At 46.2% G+C, this 27,362-nt stretch overlaps 1 protein-coding gene across 1 annotated transcript; it reads right to left on the reverse strand.

Moving 5' to 3' along the window:
* Positions 1 to 82: 82 nt before the first annotated feature.
* fam184b (family with sequence similarity 184 member B) lies at positions 83 to 27,362 on the reverse strand. The gene is made up of 18 exons (XM_076294057.1): positions 27,219 to 27,362; positions 21,758 to 22,384; positions 16,798 to 16,933; positions 15,821 to 15,972; positions 12,909 to 13,181; positions 10,302 to 10,397; positions 8,860 to 9,030; positions 7,464 to 7,585; positions 6,674 to 6,803; positions 5,737 to 5,922; positions 4,207 to 4,426; positions 3,724 to 3,854; positions 3,352 to 3,522; positions 2,718 to 2,863; positions 2,415 to 2,532; positions 2,165 to 2,266; positions 1,064 to 1,341; positions 83 to 387 (listed from the first exon to the last, which is right to left on the reverse strand). Exons 1-18 carry the CDS (start codon positions 27,360 to 27,362, stop codon positions 294 to 296), a joined length of 3,297 nt encoding a protein of 1,098 aa, XP_076150172.1. The 3' UTR covers positions 83 to 293.

The following is a 27,362-nucleotide window of genomic DNA, read 5'->3' on the forward strand; positions in this document are numbered from 1 at the left end:
AAATTGTAAAAATGGTATTAAAAATAAAGTATTTTTATTAGTCACAATATACACAATACATCAGCATTAAATAAGCACATGATATTGGCATGATTTGGCCAGTCACACTCTTACTCACACACGCGCACACACACACACACACACACGCATACAGAAACAACCCCATATGTGTTTATACTGAGTCTTTGATCTGCTTTGAGGTAACTGAAGTGCCTTTTGAGGTTTTTTCATGACAGAGCATTGTATACAATTATAGTCAGGCATGAGTTGGGGCAGCTTTTCGCCGGGGCTCCTCAGAAAGAGAAATATTTAGTGAACCACTCCTGTCTCTGAGGGTCCTGTCCATCTGGCGGTACCGTCTCAATCACTCTCTTTTCTGTGGGAGTCCTGGGGAAAGAGGTGGGAAACGAACACAGGCTTTAGGACCAAAGGAAGATGGATTTCTGAAGTCTTCATACATAATAATAGCATGCCTTTTTTTCTCAGAATGATATATTGTGTGTTACGTAGTAAACATTGTAATTACTTTTTGTAATTTTGCAATTGTGCCCTGAATCCCACAAGACTGATGGTGTAGGAACATCTTCACTATCTAGTGGTTGTTACCATGGAAACAGGCCTGACCACTTTGTGTTACCATGGTAGCCAGAAGGTGTTGTCATGGCCACAGTCCAGAACATTTTGTGAAACCCTGCAAAATCCTTCCAAATGTGTATGTGTGTGTGTGTGTATGTGTGTATATATCTTTTTCACTGGTGACATGCAGGTGTATGTCGCTTCCCTTGCTCATTAAGCCACAGAGCCTATTACTTCTTGGGCTAGCCCATTCTTGGTAGAGAATACAAGCATACATTATTGAGCCATATTCCACTCAATATTTCATTTTCTCATGGTTAGTTATTAATTGCTGCATGGCCTCCTACTTGTATACGTGTTCCCATCATTTGGCAGTAAAAAGAAAAACAAGCTTTTAAATCATTTGACAATGGTGTAAAATGATCATCTCAATGTATTGTTATTAAATCTGTGAGTTGTGCTCCAGTCACTGGCTCACGGCGCTCACCTGGTGTGTGTGTAGGTGGGGTGTTGATGCGGGAGCTCCTGGGGGGGCGAGCGGCCGTGTCTCTGGCCAGGGGACGGGTTGGGGCTCAGCGTGGAGCCTGAATTTGGGGTGCCTGTGCGGGACAAGGGAAGACCCCGAGAGCTGTGCTCAAAGCTGGGCGAGCGCGCCGTCTGGGGAGACATGGACGTCCCGGCGTCGGGGGTCAGGTAGCCTCGCTCGTAGGCGCTGAGATTTGGAACGCTAGTGACCCGAGGAGGGGTTTCCTCCAAGACCGCCTTCTGTGGGGAGCAAAGAAGAGGGACTGCACTAACTGCTACCATGTCAAAAAGCTAGAAGGCAAGAGCCGGCTTCCTCTTGCAAAACAAATTGTTTGTCAGAGACTATTGTGCCCTTCCTTGCAGATATCAGACACATCATATCATCATATGAAAAAGACATATCACAATTATGGTCATTAAATGCAACTTCCCACAACAGCCCTTCAGGCTTTTCCCCATCTACCATGACACAATTGTACTACCCTGGAAATCCAGAGTTCCTGCGAGTGCACAACTTGAATTTGCTGAGCAAGTCACTCTGCCGATGAGTAATGATGCTCATTACCTATGCCCATGGACCCGAGCTGCACCAATCACATTGATGTATCTGATATTGGCGGGCCACAGGCGAGCTAAACATGACGACAACGCTGCAACGTCGAAGTCCGGAATCAGTCAGTAAACCATGGTCGTAGTGTTATCCAATTGCAGCGAAGTCCGGAATCATTTAGTAAACATTGGTCATAGTGTTATCCAATTGCGTGCGGTGATATTTTTAAATGCATGCTTGGTGCCGCCCCTCGAGTTGGGCCATTTTCATTACTCGTAGCCAGACCCTTATTCTTTCGGATTTGGGTCTGAATTTCCAGGCTACAAATGTACTGTCTTGTTTTATATTTATACGTGAGGGATATTGTGTCGGGGAACAGCAGATGCTTATTTAAGGGGATGTGTATGGTGTGTATTAATGTGCATATGAATGTGATACGACGCAGTTCTTTCAGGCTTAGTTTCTTCAGTTCGTAGTGTAAATTCAAAAGAGAGAGAGAGAAAGATAATATACCTTTAATGTGGGAGTCAGACTGCCGACGTGGGTTTTGCTGTCATAGTGTTTCGGAGTTCCATCACCCACAGGAGGATGCTGAGACAGCTGATGACGCTCTTCCTAAAAAACGACAACATGCACCAAACCTCAGCACAATTCCACTCCTGCGTTGCGTGTCAAAACAGCCCTAGATGGCCATGTTCATACTGCACTGATGAAGCGATGGCTGCAGCGCTAGGATTTCAGCAGGAGTGCAGAGAGGTCTCACCACCAGTCTCTTAATGAGCTGATCTCTCTCGGCAAGTTTGTCCTGGAGCTTAGAGATGGTGTGCAGATCCTCCAGTCGTGGCTCTCGCCTCCTGGTCCTTTCCTCACGCTCTCTCAGCCTGCACACACACACACAGAGCCTCAGCCACACACATATACGCTTTCAAATCACTTATCACTTATATCCTGAAAGGGCTAGACATGAAGGTAAACATAGATGGAGTGCACCAGATTCCTGTTATGGTGTATGTGGGTGTATGTGTATGTATGTGTGGTGGGTAATTAATAATTAAAAGCATAGTACTCTGTTTCCAGGGCGATGATGCGGGCTTGCAGGCGCGTCTGGGCAGCGATGAGGGTCTGGATCTCCCTCCTGTGATCTCTCTTCATGCTGTCCACATCCTGCCTCCTCTTCTCCCTCTCCTCCTTCCCCTCCTTGCCTCGCTCCTGCTCTTCCCAAGAGCTGCCCAAGGACACGCGCGCGCACACACACAGATATGATGAGATGCTTCAGTTTGGTGGAAGTTTCTTTTTTTCAAAGGGGCCGTCTGATAGGGCTTAATTATGATAGGCCCTACAATTAGTATTGGTATTACAGATGGAATATAACCCCCAGATAAGAGCCTCTTTCTTCCAAGGAAATCACATTCATAGCTGGGCAGGAAATGATGAGAAAACAGATTACTCATCCTCGAGCGAAGAGGAGCCCTAACCCCCCCCCCCCCCCCTCCTCTCTCAATTTATTTCTCTGTCTGCATGAATTGTTCTGTTCCAGCTCTAGTCTAAAATCTGTCCGCTACTGGACAGCCTTTGCCTTTGCTGCCCCCTTATCTCTTCTCCCCAGGTCTCCTCTGATCTTCTCCGCTCTGACGCACTCTCCCCTCTGACCCTTCGATGACCTCTCACCTGGAGTAGCGGTGGTCCTCGGCGCTGGAGGCGTCTCGTCTCTCCCTGTCCCTCTCTCGCTCGCGCTCCCTCTCTCTCTCCTCCAGGAGGGCACCGAGGCGCTCCTTCAGCTCGCCGTTGTCCCGCCGCAGCTCCTGGACCTCGCTGCGGCTCTCGTCCAGCTGACGCTCGTACGACTGCTGCTGGTTCTGCTGCTTCAGGTCCTGAGCGATGGAGGGAGAGAGAGCTCATATGTACACACACATGCATCAACCCACATGCTCACACACACACACATACACGTTTAGTATGATCGTCATTTACTGTCCTGTAAAAATAATTTTGGTCAAGAGGAAGACGGACAAGTCAATTAACAAAGGGGGCACTTGAAGGCACATTCTGTGTGTGTGTGTGTGTGTGATTACCTGTTGTAGCGCCACCATCTCAGTGTGTGTACGTAGTTCAGCCTGCAGGTCCTCGATCTGCTGCATGTGTCTCTGTGTGACCTGCCTCACCCACTCTGTGTGCTGCTGGGTCAGCTCAGCCTTCTGCTTCTCTGCTCACACACACACACACACAAATACAAAGTCAGCATCCACCATGTATACAACACACACACACACACAAACCAGATGTTCAGGAGTGTGTGTGGGGGTGTCCAGATGTAAGTGCATGGTGACTATGCTATGGTTGTGCTGCTCTGGGCTGTGCCGTATGTCTCATAGCATTCTAGTCCCGTATGTGATGCGTGTGTGTGTAATGATCAGCTCTCCAGCTTGTGCTGTGATTTTGTGCCTGTCTGTGTATGTGCTTTTTCCCTCTTTGTGAGTATGTATATGTGTGTGAGTGCATAAGTGTGTGTGTGTGTATATATATGTGGTGTGTGTGTGTGTGTGTGTGTGTGTTACCCAGCTGCAGCTTGGCCTGCGTGTGCAGCCGCTGCCTCTCGGCCTGCAGGTCCTCCTGGGCCCTCGCCTCCAGGGCCGCCACGGTCAGCTGGTGGCTGTGCCGCTCCGCACGCAGCGCCTCGTCCACCCTCTCCGCGTCCCTCTCTCCTGTGTCCTTCCCTTCGCCTCCCCTCACGCCCTCCGCCGCATCCTCCTCCTCCTCATCCTCCTCTTTCACCACCTGTGCACACCACAGACAGGCACACTAGCTGTAACACCCACCTTCTGATGGTATCTCCACGGCAGCAGGACCTGGGCACATAACATCCATCACGTCAGTAACATGAGGAGATCTTCATGCTCTACCCCTGGGTGGCTGTCTGTGACTTGAATAACCGACCGTTTACATGCCAGTATGCTCTCTATGTGATCCATGTATATATACTGTACCTTGGCAAGAAGTCTAAACATAGGCATACACAAACAGCTCACATACCATACATGCACATGATGTCCATATGTAATCAAAGGCATACCATGCCTATATTCTCTGATACAGAACATACACATTCTGCTATACAATTACAGACACACACACACACACACACACACACTACTGTATATGAGGACAACTGTCTAGTATCAGCACACACGTTCCACTTTTCTTCTGCTTCACACAGACTTTGATTTAATAAACAGCAGTTGCCTGTTTTGCATTCCTGCACTCGTGTGCAGACACTCACACACACACACACACAGAAACACACTCCGCCACTACAGCCTCTGGGTTCAGTGGGCAATCTCGTGCAGTGAATTATTTATCTCTCTCTCTCTCCTTCCCTCTCCTCTCTCCTCTCTCTCTCCTTCTCTCCCTCTCACTCTGTCAGTCAGTGAGTTGAGAATGGCACTGCTTGCCTCACTGAGAGCTTTTAGATGTTCCGTGCTGCATTGCCCCCCCCCCACCCCCCACCCCCACTACACCTCCCCATATGGATCTCTCTCTCCCTCCTCGCGGCATGCCCGTTATATAGGTCACCTGTGCACGATGGCACACGGCACACGGCACACCTCCACCGGGCCCCGGGCCTGCTGGGGAGTCAGGGGGATTTGGGGTTTGTTTTGCTGAGAGCTCTCCGTGCCCAGGTAGGCTGAGGGGTTCCATAGCAGCGGTTTATCTGGAGGTGGGATTAAGGCTTGTACAACGCGCTGCTTGTGATTAGGAAGGCTGGTGTTATCAGCGTGTGTCAGATCAGGCAAGAACAGCTGAAGAGCTCTGATAGGAGGAGAGGAGTCAGAGCTGGGCTTGAGCTGAGTGTGCGTGTGTGTGTGTGTGTGTGTTTTGCCATTCCTCTTTGAGTGTGTATTTGTGTGAGTGTGTGTGTCTGTGCATGTTTATTTCTATGTGTGTGTGTGTGAGTGTGTGTACTCTACGTGTATGTATGATGATAAGAGCCGCTCCTTCTCCTAGATGGTGGCATGGAGCTGGGCGCACAGCGTGTGTGTGTGTGTGTGTGTGTGTGTGTGTGTGTGTGTGTGTGTGTGTGTGTCCACCTTGAGCTGCTGTCTCCTCATGAGCCGCTCCTTCTCCTGGATGGTGTTGTGGAGCTGGGCGCGCAGTGTGCTGTTGAGCTCCCTGGTCTTCTGGATCTCCTGCTTCATACGGTCCATCTCGCCCTCGCCCGCACACGCCTCCCGGGAGCCCTCACTCGGCCCCGAGTCCCTCCTCCGCTCCTCCAACTGCAGCACACACACACACGCACACACACACATATACACACATACTTGCATTCAGCAACAGTGTGAGGGAATGGGCCTGATTCTTCTTTCTATGTGTGTGTGTGTGTATGTGTTTGACAGCACAATAACTACTCCTGGACTGCATAAAAAAATATTCCAAGTCAAAAACGTATCCCAAAGAAGGCACAAGAGCCGAGTAGAATGTTTTATCCCAGAACGTCCACCAATGAGATTAAAATTCAGGTTAGAGTCTATGTGTATGTCAGAGACCTTCTAATGACTTCATCTGAGGTTTCTTTTTCTGCGTTTCCCTTTTTTACCCCTAGGGGACTCCTGCTAAGGTTGGAACTCAGGCTGGGCCCTTTGGATGGGCTACTTCCGATGTTCCAGTGGCTGCCACCACAGTTTAATTTGAGAGGGCTTCATGCCCTTGCCTCATATTTGCTCTTTTTTTTAATTATTTCTTGCACCTGTTCCCTTCAAATCATATTCTTTGTTGTGTCTGGTGAGAAGTGTAGTGTAAGACTACCCATAGAGATGATATTGAATACATTTTGCTACCACAAGAGGATTGTACTGATTGTACTAGCACTGATATTTTTAACATTCACAGTCAACAAGAACCTGGCACCTGTCAACACACACCTGTGTGTATGTGTGCCAGTTGTCCTCATATAGTGTGTGTGTGTGTGTGTGTGTGTGTGTGTGTGTGTGTGTGTGTGTGTGTGTGTGTGTGTGTGTGTGCGCTTACTTGTGTCTGCAGTTCCTCCACTCTGCTCTGCCAGCGTTGAGTGATCTCTCTGATCTCCGTCTCTCTTTCCCTCTGCAACTCGCATACAGCAGACCGATGCTTCTCTGCAAACCGCTGTTCATACTGCACCCTACACACACACACACACACACACGCACATACACACATTAAAGGTGTGATGAAATCTTGATGAAAGGATGTTTTAGATTCTGTTTAGGCAAGGCTTGCATTACTTCACAACATGGAAAAGCAGTCATTAATAATTTAACAAGTTGCTTAGATAAACAAATAGAGTTACAACAAAATGGCACAAACACACACACAAACACAGAGAGAGACCCAAATTTTGAAGAGCCAAATTTCGAAGAGCTAAACAAAAATCCTTCAGGGTCAGAGGGTCCTTCAGCTACCTTGGCAGCAAAATATATATCATTATGCCATAACCTGAGGGACACTAGTGTAATGTAAATACACAATGTTTTATTTTTTATTTATTTATTATTATTATTATTATTTTTTTTTTAGTGTGCGTGTGTGTGTAGGGGAGGGGGGGCTATATTGTATTGTACTGTTTTTGTCTTTGTCCTCCATCCTTCCTTTACCCTCTATTACCTATATTACCTATTTGGATATTCTATAAGTGCTAAGTTTAGATCTATGTATGTTACCCATAAATTGTTTATACACTGTTATGTATGACTGCTTTGGCAATGCAAATGCCCTTTTTGTCATGCCAATAAAGCACCATTGAATTGAAAAAAAAATTGAGAGAGAAAGAGAGAGAGCCCACCTGATCTTCTCCTCCAGGTTCTGCTGAGACTGTTCCAGAAGCCTCTGTTCCAGGGTCTCCCTCTCGGCCTGCAAGGCCACCACCTTCCCCTGCAGTCTGGACCTCTGCTCCTCCACATCCACCTGAGAAACATGACCGACAGCCACCGCAGTGACCCCCGCATCGTTAGCTTGTCACATGCATGTAATATGCACACACATCGGGTTGTACCACTACCAACCAAACAGTAATACTGTATGTAGTAAACAAATGGCTTGTTCACAATCTAGCTCAGTCATGTTCAGTGGAGGCCAGTAGAGCAGTGAGGCTTATTTGAGAGTGAGGTTTATTTGAGAGTGAGGCTTATTTGAGAGTGAGGCTTATTTGAGAGTGAGGCTTTTGTGCGGCTGCCTGCCTCTGTCCTTGGGCTTGTTTGGGTAGTGGTGTCATCAGCTAAAGCTGAAGCTGTGTATGTGTGTGTGTGTGTGTGTGTCTGTGGCTGTGTGAGTGAGTGTATTTTTGTGTTTCTGCCTGTGTGTATGTTTGAGTGTAAAGATTTGAATTGATGCTGTATTGATGAGCTGAGCTCAGCAGAATTCAGCAGATTTGAAGTAAATGGACTAAGGGTGTATGTGTGTATGTGTATGTGTGCTGTATGTGTATGTGTGCTTGAATGTTTTGATGATCAGTGACTGTCTAGATGTGAAAGAAAGGGAGCAGGTGAACGGAGTCCAAGGCTATGGGCTTCAGACTTCACCCAAGGTGTTAAAAGCTCTCAAAGAAACCCAGTACAGTAGTTTCAAGATGGAAAGAAGGTTTTCTCATGAAGACCGACTAGCTGTGTACTTGCTGTTCTTACTGCCAGATAGGATTTGCATGTTAAAGGGGATTTGTGGGTTACCAATCGTCTCTGGTGTTACCTGATTTGCTCTACTGCATGTTGGCCTGTAGCCTACTGTTTTCCCTGGGCTTATAACACTGCTATTTTATGGTATGCTTGTATCAGGCAAAATATGTGGATGGTACATAATACATGTAGACTATTTAACAACTCTTCAAATGTATGTGTAGTATGTGTTTGTGCCCTGGGGGGTACAGAATGTTCAGTGTCTGTGGATGTTCCATAAGCTTTTGTGATGATCTGAGTTCCTGCCTGATGCAATGGATGTGCAGAAGCTGTGTAAGGAAGGATGTGTAAGATGGTCCCGTGTAGTTATTATACAGGTGTTTAGTTTAAACACCTTATACAGATGTTGAGTCCAGTCACTGCAGAGAGCACTTGTAGTTTGAGTATATTGCGCACTTGTGTGATTAAGTTGACATTTGTATGGTTGTTGCAGTGGATGGCATGGCTGATCACCAGTCAGTGGCTGTCTGTCTGTGAGTGTCTGTAGCTGTGTGTGTGTGTGTGTGTTACCTGCATCTGCTCCAGGGCGGTGTGCGCCTGGTCCAGCTGCTCCCTCAGCACTGCACACTCCACACCGCACACCGGCCTCTGATTGGCCGCCTCACGGCTCTGCCGCTCTCGCTCTCGCTCCAGCTCCCTCTCACGCTCCTTCTGCCGGATCACCTCCTCCAGCCGGGAAATCTAGGAGACGCGTACACACATTACTTACACAAGCAGGAATACACAAAGATATACAGCACCATACACAGTTATTGTCACCCTATACCTTGGTAAGTTGGGAAATAGATGTAAAAACAGGTAAAAATTGCCAATATTTACAGTTAAAACAATAATAATGAGTTCCACTCAAATGGTTATAAACTTGCATGGAAAAGGACTCCTATCTATCTTGCCCCTACACACAGTGCCGAGGATGGTAAGATAGACAAGACTCCCCAAGGATCACTCTTAGAGAGATAAAAGCAAAAGTATCCATCCAGTCTAAAAAAAACATCAGAAGTGACCTTCAGGCTAGCAGATTATTTAAATGGCATGGTATTTCATGTCATTTCACTACAAATGAAAATGGCTGGAGTTGCTAAATGCTACTAGGACTTATGGTCAGATGAAAATAAAATTGAGCTTTTCCCCAGAAAACGTTCAAGATGGAATTTGCATAGAAGAATGACGGTAATGAAAAGAACCCCGTGCCTATGGTGGAGGGTGATTCTCTCCACCAGGCACCCTGGGGACCTTATTAGGGTTCATAAACGTTATGAAATAACTGGGCATTTCAAATCAAAATCTGGATGCCTCTGCCAAGATGCTAAAAGTCGGTTATGTTTGGAACATCCAGCAGATCGATGATCCAAAACATATGTCCAGATCATGCAAAAAACGGTTAACAGAGCACAAAATCTGCCATGGTTATCTCAGTCCCCGGACACTTGCTCAACTGAAGACCAGTGGGGTGAGCCTTAGAGGAGAGTGCCCAAGAGAGGACCTAGGAATCTGGACAATCCAGAGATGTTCTGCAGATACCCAGTATGAGATGTAGGAGAAGACTAGAGCTCTTTTATAAAGAACTAAATAAATAATTGTGGCATATGTGATTTTGTTAAAAAAAATATCTATTTTTTATGAGGAACATTTTCTTTACAGAATAAAATTGCTTCCCTTCAAGGTTGGATTTTTCCTCATTGTTTTCATTCTACGATGAAATGGCAAAAGTAGAATTAGAATATCTCTTTTTACTAATCTTTACCAGGGCTGCCAATAAATGTGGAGGGCACTGTACAAACAACAAAAGAGCTTAACAGCTGGTCATACCATGTATGGCATCATCAAGTAAAAGCTTCTAAAAATGAACTGTGCTGCTAGTTAGAGTAAATTAACGTGCTGGGCAGACCTCTGTTTGTTTGACCAGTGGTGTATGTTTGCATGACATATCCGACATGTCAGTGACCCCTGACCTCTGAGATGGACAGCTGCAGGCGCGCCTTCAGTTCATCCCGCTCCACCTCCAGACTCCTCCTCTTCTCCTCACCTCTCTTCCTCAGCTCCTCTGCCTGGGACAGGAGCTCCTGTAACCATGGTGACAACATTCACACAGGGGGAAAAAACAGGTAAGTTGATTTAAAATGGAAGGAAACAAAAAACACCCAGACTAACCCCAGACAGAGCAAAAGGTTAATTTTAACATTGTTCAGATTTGCAGTACATTTTGAATCTAAGCAAACGTCGTTCAGCAGCCACTACAGCGAACTGGGGATCAAGGCTATGAATGTAAAACTGTGCTCTGTGAGGGTATGAATGTAGGACTGTGCTCTATGAGGGTACGAATGTAGGACTGTGCTCTGTGAGGGTATAAAACTGCTCTGTGAGGGTATGAATGTAGGACTGTGCTCTGTGAGGGTATGAATGTAAAACTGTGCTCTGTGAGGGTATAAAACTGCTCTGTGAGGGTATGAATGTAGGACTGTGCTCTGTAAGGGTATAAAACTGCTCTGTGAGAGTATGAATGTAGGACTGTGCTCTGTAACACCCACCAACATAATAACTTCCCACCAACGTAATAAACCACAAACGTAATAAAAATCTGCACAAAATCAGCACGTTTTAAACATAATAATCCTGACAATGTAATAATTTCCCACCAACGTAATAACTATTGCCCACTGCCAACGTAATAACCCAATTTCCCACCAATGTAATAATTATTACGTTTGCAGGAAGTTATTATGTTGGTGGGAAGGTTAAAAAAATATTACATTAACTCACTCAGGCCTGGGCTTCTGCATTATTACAGTAGTTATTACATTGGTGGGTGTTACAGTGCTCTGTGAGGGTATGAATGTAAAACTGTGCTCTGTAGGGTGTAAATGTAAAACTGCTCTGTAGGGAATGTAAAACTGTAAAAGCAAGACTGTGCTCTGTGGGTGTGGGGCCTGAAGTGAACTAAATGGGCTAAATGAGCTCAGGGATGTCTGTGGCAAACAAGCAAGCGTAACACCTCCGGTTAAAATCACTTACACTGCTGCAAGTTTGTGTGTGTGTGTGTGTGTGTGAGTGTGTGTGTGTGTGTGTGTGAGAAAGAGAGAGAGAGAGTAAGAGAGTGACGTGAGAACATTAGAGATGGAGGGAGCAAAAACTGTACCTGTTGGTGATTCTGAAATTAATAATCAACTCTGCTGACATCACCAATATTTGTCACGATTTGCTCTGTTTAAAGAACACTACATCACCATTTCCTCTGAAGGGATAACTTTACTTGCGAGTTGGATTTAAAATGTTTTGACACGCAGACACACATCCAGTGAAGTCATAAATATACAGCATTCAAACATTGATCAAAGAAAGACAGGCAGGCACAGACATTTTAGGTTTCAAATCCACATCCAGCTGAGAGAGTGTGGGAGCAAGAGAGAGAGAGAGTGGGCGATGACAGGATGATCTGCCCATGGCTAATGCTCCAGCCCTATCAGGTTTGCTGAAGCGTTGTATAAATCCCAGGGCGAGACTCCCAGACTGTTACAGCTGCGCAGAAGCCCAGGCCTGAGTGAGTGCCCGTGTGCTCCGCTCTGCTCTGCACTGCTTTAGTCACAGACAGCTGATCTGGAAAGACCATGGATCAGAGAGGTCAGTGGGGGGGGAAGCCCAGCCAAAATCCACTCTGCCTTGGCCGCCCGGCGGCCATATTGCTCACAACTAGTACTGTCACTTTGGATCAGCAGTCTCATAGAACCAAAGGCCATAGAGCGAGTGCGAGTCAGAACCGTGACCTGTCGTCCCACTCCCCACTCCCAGCCTTTTCCAGCAGACCAGGGAGCCAGCACTGTGTCCTTTACTCAGCCAAACGGAACAGTGAGGGTGCTTTGTAGATAGGTAACTGTCACTGAGTGGAATCTACAACAGATAGCAATAAACTCTTTTAACTGAAATGAGCAGTTAGAGTATGAAAGCCCCTTTGTGGTTGTCGGAGGAATTCTAAATGAGCTAATTTGCTGTGTTTGTGTAAGTGGTTGGCGGCGGGGGAGCGTCAGGACTTGTGTTGACAGGCTGTGTCAGTGAGTACTGTGAGCGAGCCCTTCGGCTGTGTGTCTTCTCTCATTAACCACTATTTGTTGCGTTTAGATGCCCATCAACAAGAATGACAACCGATGTCTCCCTAGTGGACTGTCTGCATTTACACACACACACACAAGTGGCATCGCCATCACCATGCGACGGAGGTCACGACAGTGAGATCTCACATCCTCAACCTTCATCTTATCAACATCTGTTTTTGTCAGATCCACTCCCCGTAATTTCCCCGACATTTAAGCCAAAGACCTACATTTTTAAGTATTTCATTTAGACATGTTACTGTAACAGACACATGGCTAAGCACGGCTACTTTCCCTCAGATCCGTTACCTGCTGACCAAGCTTCTTTATCTTGTCTACATCTGTTTTTGAACATCCCTGATATTTTAGCACTTTTAACTTTCAATCCTCCATCAATTTGAAACATTTCAGTTAGACATGTTAACACACTAAGCAAGACTACTTTGCTACGGGTCAGCTATCTAGCGGCCTCACCTGCTGACCGCGCTTCTTCTCAGCGTCCAGCGAGGCGGAGGCCTGCCGCATCTCGGCGGTGTGCTTGCGTATGACCTCCTCCAGGGCGCGTTTGAGCTGCTCGCGCAGGTGCCGGCGCTCCTCCTCCATGTGCTGGTGGACGCCCCTCTTCTCCTCCTCCACCTCCTCGCGCCCCTGCTCCTTCTCCTGCTCCACCTCCTGCCGCAGGCGCTGCACCTCCTCGGCGTGGGCCCGCTGCAGCTCCAACCGCATGGTGGCCAAGGTGTCCGCATGCTGACCGCCCACACCACAATATGTACAGAGAGAGAGATTTGGACCATAGGCTTAGTATTTTACATACACTGTACATCTAAATATTGTCCACTGACAACTGGCCATTACTGTAAGACAGCATTGTAAAAATTCCATTTGGTTCTTATTATAGTTTGTGATGAATATCAAGCTTTAACGTGCTTGGATAACTCCTCTGACTCAGGGTTCCCACTCCTTCTTAAATAAAACATTCGAGGACTTATCAAGGACCTCCCAAGTCCTTTTCCCTCAAATTTGAAGGACCCAACACAGCATGATTTGAGACACAGATCAAGGTCAATCAATGTGACAATGATAAAACTGCCAAGAGATTGTACTGTTTGAATATCAGAAAACGCAGTCCAACTATGCTTAGCACATTATACCGTATACACCAATCAGTACTCCACCGCCCTATGTCCATTCAGAACTCAGGATATTACACAAAATACACACGAGTTGTACACTGTAGAAATGTGAGGAAGGGGCCAAAAATGCAATTACACTTTTTCAGGACAATATAAATTATTTGCAGGTTAATTGATTATTTGAATCAGGAATTCATCAGGGACCATACAAAAGATACATCAGTCCTCATAAATGAGTAGCTATAAGCTAATTACCATCTTTTACATATGGGTGGGATTATGTATTTGATGTAAAAAAAAAATATATATATATATATATATATATATATATATATATATATATATATATATATATTGGTGAAGTTAGCATATGGGTGTAGTTTCAAAGTGTTGGTTGCAAAGGCTGTGTTGTGTGCATCAGGTGTGTTGTGTGTATCGGCTGTTTTGTGTGTGCTAGATGTGTTGTGTGTGTGTTGCAGCTGCCAGAGTACTAACTGGAACGAGAAGATATGATCACATATCGCCAGTACTAAAATCACTACACTGGCTCCCAGTAAAACAAAGAATTGATTTTAAAATACTTCTTATTGTTTTTAAATCATTGAATGGCTTAGCCCCATCATATATCTCTGATATGATCACTGCATATACTCCAGCCAGATGCCTACGGTCCTCAAGCAAAGGTCTCCTCTTACAGTAATCCCGAGAATAAATACTAGTTCCGCTCATGGTGCTTTTAGTCACTATGCCCCTACACTCTGGAACTCCCTACCTTCTGAACTGAGATCTTCTCAATCAGTGAACTCTTTTAAAAACAGACTGAAAACATATTTATTTGCCTCAGCTTTTGGTTAAAATTTAAGGTCTTTCCAAGTTGGTATGGCGACTTTCATTTTTATTACCTTTATCAGAAACTTTTATTTCTATTACCATTTAAATTTTTTATTTTTATTTTATTTTACTATCAATGTGTTTTAATGCCTATTTGATAATGTTTTTCTAAAAGCGCATTGAGTCTGTGTATGCCATATGAAATGTGCTATATAAATAAACTTGTGTCAGGTGTGCTGTGTGTGTCAGGTGTGTTGTGTGTGTGTCAGGTGTATTGTGTGTGTGTCAGCTGTGTTGTGTGTGTGTCAGCTGTGCTGTGTGTGTGTCAGGTGTGTTGTGAGTGTGTCAGGTGTGTCAGGTGTGTTGTGTGTGTGTCAGGTGTGTTGTGTGTGTGTCAGGTGTGTCAGGTGTGTTGTGTGTGTGTCAGGTGTGTTGTGTGTGTGTCAGGTGTGTTGTGTGTGTGTCAGGTGTGTTGTGTGTGTGTGTCAGGTGTGTTGTGAGTGTGTCAGGTGTGTCAGGTGTGTTGTGTGTGTGTCAGGTGTGTTGTGTGTGTGTGTCAGGTGTGTTGTGTGTGTGTCAGGTGTGTTGTGTGTGTGTCAGGTGTGTTGTGTGTGTGTGTCAGGTGTGTTGTGTGTGTGTGTCAGGTGTGTTGTGTGTGTGTCAGGTGTGTTGTGTGTGTGTGTCAGGTGTGTCGTGTGTGTGTCAGGTGTGTTGTGTGTGTGTGTCAGGTGTGTTGTGTGTGTGTCAGGTGTGTTGTGTGTGTGTCAGGTGTGTCAGGTGTGTTGTGTGTGTGTCAGGTGTGTTGTGTGTGTGTCAGGTGTGTCAGGTGTGTTGTGTGTGTGTCAGGTGTGTTGTGTGTGTGTCAGCTGTGCTGTGTGTGTGTCAGGTGTGCTGTGTGTGTGTCAGGTGTGTTGTGTGTGGCAGATGTGTTGTGTGTGTGTCAGCTGTGCTGTGTGTGTGTCAGGTGTGTTGTGTGTGTGTCAGGTGTGTTGTGCGTGTTGTGTGTGTGTCAGGTGTGTCAGGTGTGTTGTGTGTGTTATCAGATGTGTTGTGTGTGTGTCAGGTGTGTTGTGTGTGTGTGTCAGGTGTGTTGTGTGTGTGTCAGCTGTGCTGTGTGTGTGTCAGGTGTGTTGTGTGTGTGTCAGGTGTGTTGTGTGTGTTGTGTGTGTGTCAGGTGTGTTGTGTGTATTATCAGATGTGTTGTGTGTGTGTCAGGTGTGTTGTGTGTGTGTGTCAGGTGTGTTGTGTGTGTGTGTCAGCTGTGCTGTGTGTGTGTCAGGTGTGTTGTGTGTGTGTCAGGTGTGTCAGGTGTGTTGTGTGTGTTATCAGATGTGTTGTGTGTGTGTCAGGTGTGTTGTGTGTGTGTGTCAGGTGTGTTGTGTGTGTGTCAGGTGTGTTGTGTGTGTGTCAGGTGGGCCTCACCTGCTTTAGCATGCGCGCGTGGTCACTGCTCCGCCCGTTGCTCTGCAGCTCCAGCTCCTTGTTGCGGAGGTTGAGGCGGCTCAGCTGTGACCTCAGCTCCTCCACCTCGGCCGACACCTTCACCTGGGACGAACTCTGCGACATCAGCTCATCTGGACGAGGAGGACCCAGATGGGGGGACATGGAGAAATGGAGAGAGAGATGGAGATGAGGATGAAGAGAGGAGGAGAGAGAAAAGGCAAAGGACGAGAGACAGAAAGGGGAGGATAGAGAATGTGTGTGTGTGGTGGTGGTGGTGGTGGGGGGGGGGTTAGCCTGCATCTGTCTTGCGGAGGTTGCTGGATAATGCGGAGCTGAGATGGGGAGAGTTCCCAGAGGGGAGATTCATCCAGGAATCCCTCCCGTCTCAGATTGCAGTGAAAGGCCTTTTCAGCAGGTACAGGGGGAGAGCAGAATAATCTGTTTTTGATGAGAGAGCTGTGGGGTTTTGGAGCTAAAATAATCTTTTAAACGCATCATCATCTTTTGTTCTCTTTTTAACAGACTTTTAAAAAAACATTCAGTCCAAATGTTTAAGCATTGTGCTCTCTCACAGTATTCATCATTAAACTAAGCGTGTGTGTGTGTGTGTGTGTGTGCGTGCGTGCATTTCATCATTAAACTAAGTGTGCGTGTGTGTGTGTGTGTGTGTGTGTGTGTGTGTGTGTGTGTGCGTGCGTGCGTGCATTTCATCATTAAACTAAGTGTGTGGGTATGTGCGTGCGTGCATGTATGTGTGCGTGTGTGTCTGCAGTACCGTGTGTGAGTATCGCTGCCCCGCGCCAAACCATGGCAACTTAACCTCGCCCGTTGTAATTGCCATCCTTAATGCAGCAAAGAAAATATGCTTTGGGCATAAACATGTAGTACTAACATGTGTCTATGTCTGTGTGTGTGTGTGTGTGTACCACAGAGTGAGAGAGAATGTGTATTAGTACCAGACTTCTTCTGCAGTTCGTTCTCCTGCAGTAGCAGTCTCTCCTTGGCCACGGCCAGCTCTTCCTCCGCCTTCTTGGCCCCCGCCTCGGACTCCAGCACCCTGTGACGACCCTCCTCCAGCTGCTCCTCCAGGTCCTGATACGTTTAAAATAACACCACAATTTACAACTCTACCCAGTCACATTCAAATGAAATCTATATTAGAAAAGCCAGAGCTATTGCCTACAGCAGCACAATATGTCACTGTGTGCCATGAATTGAGGGACAAGTTAAAATTAAGGCAAAAAGCCCATCTATTTACTTTTTTATTTTATTTATTTTTATAATCAATAGTTTATGGCTATTCATATGTGTGTGCATGTTCATCATTCATACATGCATGTTTATTTTTCATTCTGTGTTACTTTATTAATTGAATCCCTACTCCATGTCAAATATTTTTCTTTTGATATTTTCATTTTGATGTATTATATACACATCCTATTGCTTTGCCAATATTGTAACTTTTACAGTCCTGCAAATAAAGCACATTGAATTGAATTGAAATGAGAGAGAGAGAGAGAGAGAGAGAGAGAGAGAGAGAGGTGAATTCAAAGAGCTGGTATGGTATCTGTAATTCCATGGTTTTATAAATATGAAAAAAATGTAAAAAAAATAAAGGAAGGTAAATGAGTTCAGGTTCTCTGTGGGGATATCCTATAATAAGAGGAGCAGAAATGAGTTCCAAATGCTTTCTTTACATTTCTAAAAGTCTTTTTTATGCTTGGCTACTCAATTGTGGAAAGTTAAAATGCCAGTCCATTGATACATAATGACAGGCTCCAGGCCGCTGAGCAGGTGGATTTGTATTTTGACGAATTCTGTCTAATTGTAATCTGCTCTTGTGACAGGGGGTGGATGGGTCAATACCGCCTAATGATGAGGGGATCACTTGCGCTCTAGCCCCTCAAATGTAGCTCGGTGCTCACGGAACAGGACCGTAAGACTAGCCAAGCAGAATAAGCCACTTCAAATGACCGAACCCAAAGGAAGAACTGGAGCACAAAAATAACTGTTTTTAATAAGTTACCAAAATTGACAAAAATTTTGATGGACAGCGTCCAAACCTGATGAAAATGGTGTGTGTCAAAATGCTGTCATTTGTACCGATTTAATAGACTTGAAGTGTGCTCTGGCTCTTTCTTTGGGTTCAGTTATCAGAAAAGGCACATTGTGTTGTGCTTGACTGGGTAATATTGACTGGAGGGCCAATTAGCCGCAGTGCTAACAGGAAGCTGTCAGTAGCTGATTGACCACTGAGGCTGTGCAAGATACATGGCAGACACACAGAGATCAGTGGGGCACTCCAACTAGATTTAAGGTCCTCTGTGATCAATTCAGGCCTTTGCCATCAAGAAAGAATTTGTGTGTGGGGGGGGATTGGGGCGCTGTGGCGCAACTAGCTACAGTACCCTTACCACATCCAGGTCCAACTGGCTACAGTACCCTACAGGACCACATCCGGGTCCAAGTGCCGCCAACGGGGACCAGGGTTGGAGGTCATTTCCCACCCCATCTCTCTCTCTTACTCACTTCCTGTCATCCTCTCTACTGTCCTATCAATATAAGGCAACAAAAGCCCTAAAATAAACGTAAGAAAAGAAAGAGTGTGATTACATGATGTAAGTACATATGTGTCTATATGCCCAAGAGAAAGACAGTCATAGTGTGTGTGTGTGTGTGTGTGTGTGTGTGTGTGTGTGTGTGTGTGTGTTGTGTGTGTGTGTGTGTGTGTGTGTGTGTGTGTGTGTGTGTGTGTGTGTGTGTGTGTGTGTGTGTGTGTGTGTGTGTGTGTGTGTGTGTGTGTGTGTGTGTGTGTGTGTGTGTGGGGGGGGGGGGGGGGGGGGGGCAGCCGTGGCCTATTGGTTAGCGCTTCGGACTTGTAACCGGAGGTTTGCCAGTTCGAACCCCGACCAGTAGGCACGGCTGAACTGCCCTTGAGCAAGGCACCTAACCCCTCACTGCTCCCCGAACGGCGCTGTTGATGCAGGCAGCTCACTGCGCCGGGATTAGTGTGTGCTTCACCTCACTGTGGGCCAGATGTACGTACATTTGCGAACGTAGCGTTATCAGCGCCATGGACAAACCGCAGACTGCTAACGCAATCAGACCCAAGTTTCCGTCGTATTTATCAATCGTTCAATCCTTGGTGTCAAACTACTTGTGAACGTAGGCTATGGAAAATTGGTCAAATCTAGCAAGTAGGAAAGTTTAAGTGAATGACGTGAAAGTGAAAGTAAGACATTCGAAAGGCCAACGAAAGTTAATGTTGCTTTTGATAGTAGCCTACAAAGACTTGCAAAACTGGTGCTCTAAATAGCGATTCTGTTGTCTTTGAAAGGTTCTCTTATTGAAGCATTGAACTTCAATTTGGATTAACACCTGCTTTTACAAGGTGCAAGTATTTAGGCGCAGAATAGACGTGCGCTGTCAGGAGCAGTCTTTGTACATACCGCGGAATACATAATTAGGCGCTCTTTACTCTTCCCCTCCCATCTTTTTACGCTAAACTCCCACTTTCCCCTGGATCCTCCCATGAATGCATATGCATGACACGAAAAGCGCAATTAGACATTTTCAGCTCCCGCGACAGGCAGATTGCGCTTTTACCTCATTGCGGCCTGTTTGTACATACCTCGCAATGATTTTAAACGCAAGTTGCGAAACAAATACGCCTGAAGTGGGCGCAAAAGCGTTAGTACATCTGGCCCTGTGTGTTTACTGTGTGCTGAGTGTGTTTCACTAATTCACGGATTGGGATAAATGCAGAGACCAAATTTTCCTCACGGGATCAAAAGCGTATATACTTATACTTATGTCTTAAAAAGACCATAAAGCAACACAATACAATTATTTTGTCTTAACATAATGGCATCAAACTCATTTTGATGTTACACTGACTTATGGCACATAATGAAGTCTCTGACTGCCAATATGTGCCCGGACCGAACTTGATATTGCACTATGTAATGTTGTTAATCCGGTAGGATCATGACCCATTTAGTCGCTTTTTGACAACCTGGATGCCGTCTTAGCGCTAAATGGCGTTGAATATTGACGCCAAGGGGCATGAAGATAAATTCTTCCATCATGTCGCTTTAACATTGCGGTGATTTTGATCTCTGTCATTGATGAGCTCTTCATTCCCTCCTCATTAGCTGTGCTGTCTACATGTTGTCTGCTGTCTATTGCACGGCCTCGCTTACAAAACCAAAATGAAACGTGTGCAAATCCTTTGAAACAACTCAAAGCACTTTCTGACAATTAGTGTTTCATTTCAAATGTATTTCCTCACTTTGAGTGTGACTTTCTGTGCACAGTATAAGAGAGTTCGTGTGGGTCTTTAGGCTCTGTGGACTCTAATTGTCTGTCTATTTTGTGTGTGTGTGTGTGTGTGTGTGTGTGTGTGTGTACGTGTGCAAGAGAAGTAGTGGGGGTAAATCAGCTCATTAGCCTCTTGGCTTGACTTAGCACTTTTTTAAAATTCATTTCTGCATGCTCTATCTCCAGAGCCCTGGAGCTGGAACTGAACACACACACACACACACACAGACACACACACACACACACACATAGAGATGAGATGAGAGAGAGAGAGAGAGAGAGTAAAACTGAGACAATGCCACACACTCACATATGACACTACATAACAAAACTAAAATCCCACCCACAGACAGACAATGCAACATAACAAAACCCAAAGGACACACTCACAAACTCAATACAACAAAAATAACACACACACACACACACACACATACAGTACACATGACAGGAGGAGGCCTGAGGCAGAGCTGGCTTCTGACAGAAGAATGCTCCTTGTACGTGCTCAGTAAACACTCTCAGCTCTCAGTCACACTGAATGAGCTTGAATACAGCAGGGAAGGGGAAGAGACAGAGGCACCGGAGTCATTTCATCAAACAATTACCCCAACAAATGGGCTGGCCTGTTGTGAGCCCAAAACAGGCACGCTCAGTCATGTGAGGGGAATTCAAATTTTCAAGTTTATTTAATATTTTATGGGACGGAAAATGGCCTTATGTGTCTGCGTGCCTTGATCTGGAACAAGGGTCTGTATTTGTGTACTACAATGACAAAAAAAACGTGACAAGACAAACACACTGTGTCTATCTCTGTATGTGTGTGTGTGAATTGGAAGTACTAGGACATGACTCTATATGTGTTTGTGTGTGTGTGTGTGGCTGTGTCTGTCTGTCTGTGTATGTGTGTGTGTGTGTATGTGTGAATGTGTGTGTGTGTACGTGTGTGTGTGCACGGGAGAGACAAAGAGAGCATTTCGCGACATGATAGTTTGACCCTGTGAATCCAATGCCATCTGCTTCTGTGCAGACAGCTGTGTTTGCTAATTGAGGGTACTCATGACCAAACCTTTAATCTCCGCCACAGTAAGTGGAGGAAGTGGCTTTTTACCTCCCCTAATTATACATTTGCACCAACGCGGCTTTGGGAGAAGCTGAGAAGATGAGCACAGCCACGGCTCTACCACAGCAGCTCCAGCTGTGGAGTACAAAAGACCGCCGTGGACTGGTGGGGACGACTGTGGCTGGGTTTACAGCCATCCAACCATTATGGGGGCTGGGGGCTATGTCTGACTTTGTATTTATATTTATTCACTAGATTTGGACACTGCGTGACTTATATGTTTTTGGTTGTGTGTGCACAGATGGTCATCCTTCATTTTGGGGCAGTCATTTGCCTCGAGTCACTGTGTGTGACAGTAAGTGTGTGTGTGTGTGTGTGTGTGTGTGTGTGTGTGTGTGTGTGTGTGTGTGTGTGTGTGTGTGTGTCTGCACTTCTGTTCAACTGAGAAAATGAATTAGAGGATTCGTCATGGGCTGACTATCATGTGTTATACCCCCACATATGTGTGTGTGTGTGTGTGTAGTGGGTGTGTTCACCTCAATCTTGTCTTGTAGTTTCTGGCAGTGCCTCTTGCTCTCATTCAGTCTCTGCTCATTGATCTCCAGCTCTCCCTCGATCTTCCTCAGCCTCTGCTGCAGCGCGGCATGCTGGGACTTGCGGTTCTCCTGCTCCTTTTGCTGCCACTGGCTGATCTGCTCGCTGAGGTTCTGCTGCAGTGACCGCTTGGTGGCCGCCTGCTCCTTCTCGTGCGCCTCCCTCACCTCGCGCAGCCTCCTCTCCCACTCCTCCTCCGCCTTCCTCCTCTCCTCCTCCCATCCCTGCCTCTCCTCCCTCAGCTGCCGCAGCTCGTCGGCCAGGGCGCGCGCTCGCCTCTCGCTCTCCTCCGCCGCTCGTTTGCCCTCCTCCTCGGCCGTCCTCTTGCGCTCCTCGTCCTCCTCCCTCCTCCTGTCCTCCTCGCGCTCCCTGCGCAGCTCCTGGTACTGCTGGGCCAGGGCGCGGCTCTCCTCCCTGGCCTGCTCCAGCTGCTCGTGGGCGCGCCCTCGCTCCTCCTCCAGGCTCTGCACGCGCGCCTCCAGGTCCCGCCGCAGCTCCAGGGCCTCCTGGGTGAGGAGCGCCACCCGCTCGGCGTGCTCCTCCTGGGACCGCTGGTCCCGCTCCTCCACCTGCGCACAGGCCGCATGTTAAGCCCACTTATTTATACCGTCTATGGTATAAATAAGACCCGTTCACATACACGGCAGCTGGCGAAAAGAGACCATGCCATGTTAATGTGATTCAGCGATTACAGGCGAAGACGCAATACGCTGCGCAACAAAGTTAAAATAATTTCAACTTTTGAGGCAACAAGCAACGGACGACAAGCAAATTGCTGTTTGCAAACAGGGCTTTAGAACTACATGCGATCTGATGAAGGCCTTGTAGGCCGAAACGTTATCGCCTATTAAACCTTTTTTTTTCATTTACTCGGAGTGTGCGGCACCTTCCTTCTCTGACTTGCAAACGGGGCTTTAGAAACCACAGAGAAGCAGGAGCAAGAGACGCACCTTAGATCACCTTTATCACGGTAGTTAGACACCTCCGTGAGTCGTTTATTGCACAATACACTTGAGGAGCTAATTAATCATTTACTATTAATTCATTCTTAATAGATTTTTTCTCCCTTTACAGTCCTAATAACAATGCATCCATTCCCACCTGAACACTTGAGACAGACTCCTCACCTGCAGACGGAAGATCTCGAACTCTGCCTGCGTCTGCTCCCCTTTCCTCTGCTCTTCCTCCACAAAGGCTTGCAGCTCCAGGAGGCGTGTCCTCAGGACAAACTCCTCCCCTTCCTCGCCCTCAGCCGCAGGCTGCAGGCTGCCCTGCCCCGTTTCAGTGGCGATGCGGCGGAGTGACTGCAGCGTGGCCTCCTGCTCCTCATTCTTTGTGTTCAGCGAGTAGATCACCTGGACAACAACACCCCAACAGGTGTGGTGAGCGTTCCAGGAAATACATTCCCCCAGCATTCCTTCATAACCACAGTCATGCTTCCATTCACTGACCAACTGCTAAACATGGATTAATCCCCACTATAAAATATGATATGGTGTCTAAAATAAGTAGGACATAAAGCCATGTCAGAGTCACCTCAAGAAGAGCTGCAGATTCAGTTGGTTGCTTGGACTGTATGCTTTTGAATTCTGTTTGGTGTTGCCTGTTTCTAGTATCCTACTGAGACTGGTGATTAATCACCTCTGCAGATCACGTATTCTGCGTGAGCCTAACCTCTGAGGAATGTGTAAGCAGCGAGGAGGAGAATTTGATGTAGTGAACTGTTCTGTCGGGCACACATCTCTTGTCCTCAAAAGAGCTTGTGATTTTGATCTATTTGTAAAGTTTGTTTGTACAATGGTGTGATCAGATTTTATCCCCTAGGGCTATTTGAGTCAGTGAATCTGGACAAGATTGCATGCTTATGCATGAGTGTGTAAGTGTGTGTGTGCGTGTGTGTGTGTGTGTGCCTGGTGAGGTTTCTGCATGTGTGCCTACTCTTGCTGGGGTTTGTCTTTCCCTGTCGCTGTCAGCAAACCCTTCTCGCAAGGCTCCCCACTCCCAATGTCATCATATCCCCTTACGGACCCCTGACGTCTCATTTATACCAACTGCGGCTCCTGTGTTAGCATGACGCCTCCCTGTCTGTGATAAATCGCCACGGCAGCAGCGCCGGACATTCCGCCCTGTGATTGACTGCAGCGACCTCTCTCCAGCTCTCTCTCTCTCTCTCTCCCTCCAGCTCTCGTTCTCCCTCTCATCTTTCTCCATTACTCCCTCTCTCTTTCTGCCTCCCTTCCTCTCTCCCCCTCCAAAAGCCCTACTCCACATCCGCCCTTCAATAGTACCGAGCATATTTTTACTGAGGGCAGCAATAAGAGAATCAAGGAAAGTCACCTCAACCATTTGTGACAAATGTCCATGAGCCTTTTTATAGCACACTGTAAATACACTGTATATTCACAGGGTGCCCATGTAGGGCCTTTGGGGACAGAGAGAGAGATAGATGGGCACTCGCACGGCTCATGGAGGGCAAGAGACAGGAATCACAGTAAATCTCTGGTGTTTTCTCAGCACACCTCATTCATATCCAGACCATCTCTGAGATTCCTTTCCATGTTTAAAATCTAACTGTCTCACCCAGACAGGGGTGATTGGATCTGAAATCTAAATCAATAGTAGCATTCGCGTTGGTGCCAAGATCGCAAGCTTCACAGTCAGCAAAGCATGAAATTAATATTCCTGTTGAATCGATAACAGGTTGAAGTGTTTTGCTAAAGGCTGAGCCGCGGGGCCAAGATCCCTGTGGTAACGCAGCTTTGATATTGGAGGCTGTGCTTAGATACTAGGGAGGCTGTGAAAACAAATAACATCCCCTCCCCTCCAAGCCTCGGCACCACAAGCCCAGCCTCCTATGGTGGTCATCTCTGACTCAATCTCTCTTTCCTACCACATGTCTCTCTCTCTCTCTCTCTCTCTCTCTACCACACCCCTCCCCCCATACACACACAGATTGTGACTGATAGCTGTCAGGGCCAAGCCCTAATCCCTATTGATAGATAGATTGATTATGCAATAATGGATTTGTTGTGATCTAAGCAAGTGGGTGTTGGTTTTCTGATGCTCGCCATGCAAACACACTGAGCTTGAGGAAGGTGACCATGGACCCTTCTAGAACTAGAATGGCTATACAGTATGTCTATTCTAAGACATCTAATTATGTTTTAACATCGCTGCTAATGTGCTAATGAAGCACTGCACTACTACTACATCGTCAAAACACATCACCACCCACCCTATTCATCAAGTTATTGTGCTGGCTAGGAAGATGACAGCTTGCAAGTTCATCTGTGGTTTCTAAAGTTATACATATGCACTTCATAAGTACCCAACATGTTTTCCTGCAGCTCTGTGGTTGTCAGAATAAAACAGCAAGACATAGATTTAAGCTGAGCAGTCTATTGTGCTTTTTGCTCCTGTCTTCTCTCTCTCATCTTAACCTCTTTTCTCTGTTTGAGAGAGGCTCTGTAACTTCATCTGCTGCCACGTCCTATTCATGTCAAGGTATCAGGAGATTGTGCAATCTGTTCTCCCAGCTCCTGATCTACACAGCTGATTTCAGTCTTTTACGATCTCTTGCATCAAAAGGGCATTCTTTTCTCATCTGAAGTGGTCTCCTGCTCCTGCTCCAGCGCCTTTGGCTACCTATGTCAGAGCTCCATTAAAAACATGTGAATCTTTACCCAATCAATATCTCAAGTACTATAAAGGTTGACGTCAAAGGGGGGCTAAAAAAGAACCGCATTCTATGTTAATTCTACACAATTTCAAGGAGTTCCTGATCCTGATTAGCCTGGGTTTTTTCCATGCTGCCTTACGCGCACGATAGCCAGGCTAGATCCTGATCTAATGTCACGTAACAATGATATTTACAAGTGTTCACACAGAGTACTACAGGTCTGTGTGAACACAGGTGGGCACACAGGTGTGAACAAGGATCTTGTGATGCCATGAAATCTGTGAATGACTGTGTTGGTGTCAGCGTGAGCTATGGCTGAGTGGGAAAGTGCCAAGGCAGACGCACATGTGTCTCTTAGGCAAAGCAGAGCAGCTGGCAGAAGTCCTCTTTCCCTCTCGCCATGTAAACACACTCTGCTCAGTTATCTTTAGCACGTCACAGGGTGTGTGAGTTGTGTGTGTCAGTGTGTATGGGAATGTGTGGTTTGTGTGTCTGGGTGTTTGTTTCTCTGTGTGTGTATGTGTGTGTGTGTGTGGAGGGGGGTGTATACATGTGTGTGTTTGCACGCGCATGCCGGGGCTCCCAGATGGGTTAGAGTTTCGGCTCCTGACCCACTTTGTTGAGAGAGTCAGGGCACAGTCTGCCCTGCTTTTGATTAACCTCCACACTCATAAAAGATCATCTGCGTGTCAGATCGCACTGTGCAGACTGTTTACATGAGGTGTGATATTTCTGCACCGCGACTCAAAATGAGACCTCAGTGGAAGTGTTTCATCTTACAAAAATTCCATAATGGCATTTCAACTATCCATACTTTGTAAATCATTTCATATGACAGTTAGGTTCCATTTTTACACTGTGTTAGAGAGCATTTAGGAAGTTGTTTTTCTTTTCCTGAATGTATGAAGAAAATGTGACATGTTTTGCAAAATTACAGTGGGTGAGAACATTCAGTTTTTTTTAACAAAAAGATTTTCATACCACAAAAACAGGGATTTGAGAACAGCGAGATGCTCCTTCAACACCTTGTTATTATGTCGTAGACCACTTGCCCAAATGATACCACTTGTCTTGAAGTAGCCTACACTGAATGGACATTACTTGAAATTAACATTGTCACAAATGCTGACACAAGCTAGATGCATGCACCTTAAGCACGACTGCACAGTAGCCTTATGTGTGTGTAGGTTCTTTTTTGTACAACTGCTTGTTTGAACTACCCATCAGGTTCGACCATAGAAGATGCACTGACCAATTCAGAATCTGAAAGCCCCGACTGGTTTGCACTGCATGCTTTTATACCAGCGCTTGTCTGTTTTGAATCTTGTTTAAGCAGATCTGTATTCATGCCTTTACTCATATCCTGCAACTGCTTAGTGCACAGGTTAACTCACGAATGATGAATATAACCCCACTTTCTTTCGCATGCTTGCCTACTTGTAAAGAAAGTTAATCTAAAATCCAATTAAATGCACTATTTCAATTTAAATGCACTATTTTCGTTTTTGCAATGCAATAGGATAGCCTAGGTCACTGGCTACGGACTATCTATGTCTATCTCGCAGACCATCAACGTAGTAGCGTAGTCAAACAGGCATTGCCGCATTTATGTCTGGGCGTGTGTATAGTCATACCGCATCCTGACCTGAGCGATGCATCTTTACGATACAATCAACAACATCGCATAGAGCTCCCATGGCCACGCATCTAAAACTCATTCTTACCTTGGTAAGCTGCGCTATTTTCTTACACATTTTCGTGTGCATCTGATAGTCGTACAGTTCCTGCTCTACGTTGTTGAAGTCCGCAGCAGTCCCGTTACAAGCACCAGTAGGTTGATTCGTCGATTTACCAGAACTCGAAGCCAT

The sequence above is a fragment of the Alosa pseudoharengus genome, unplaced genomic scaffold, assembly GCF_046254945.1.
Source record: "Alosa pseudoharengus isolate Yale_2024_CS ecotype anadromous, Long Island Sound unplaced genomic scaffold, YU_APseudo_1.1 YU_APseudo_1.1_scf_2, whole genome shotgun sequence".
Taxonomy (NCBI): Eukaryota; Metazoa; Chordata; class Actinopteri; order Clupeiformes; family Clupeidae; genus Alosa; species Alosa pseudoharengus.

Coding starts and splice junctions, on each gene's coding strand:
- fam184b (XM_076294057.1), bottom strand. CDS start 27,362: ATGGCTTCGAGTTCTGGTAAATCGACGAATCAACCTACTGGTGCTTGT. Junction 3,523..3,723: donor AGATGGTGGCGCTACAACAG/GTAATCACACAC, acceptor TCCATCGCTCAG/GACCTGAAGCAGCAGAACCA. Junction 2,864..3,351: donor GGGACAGGGAGAGACGAGAC/GCCTCCAGCGCC, acceptor TCTTGGGAAGAG/CAGGAGCGAGGCAAGGAGGG.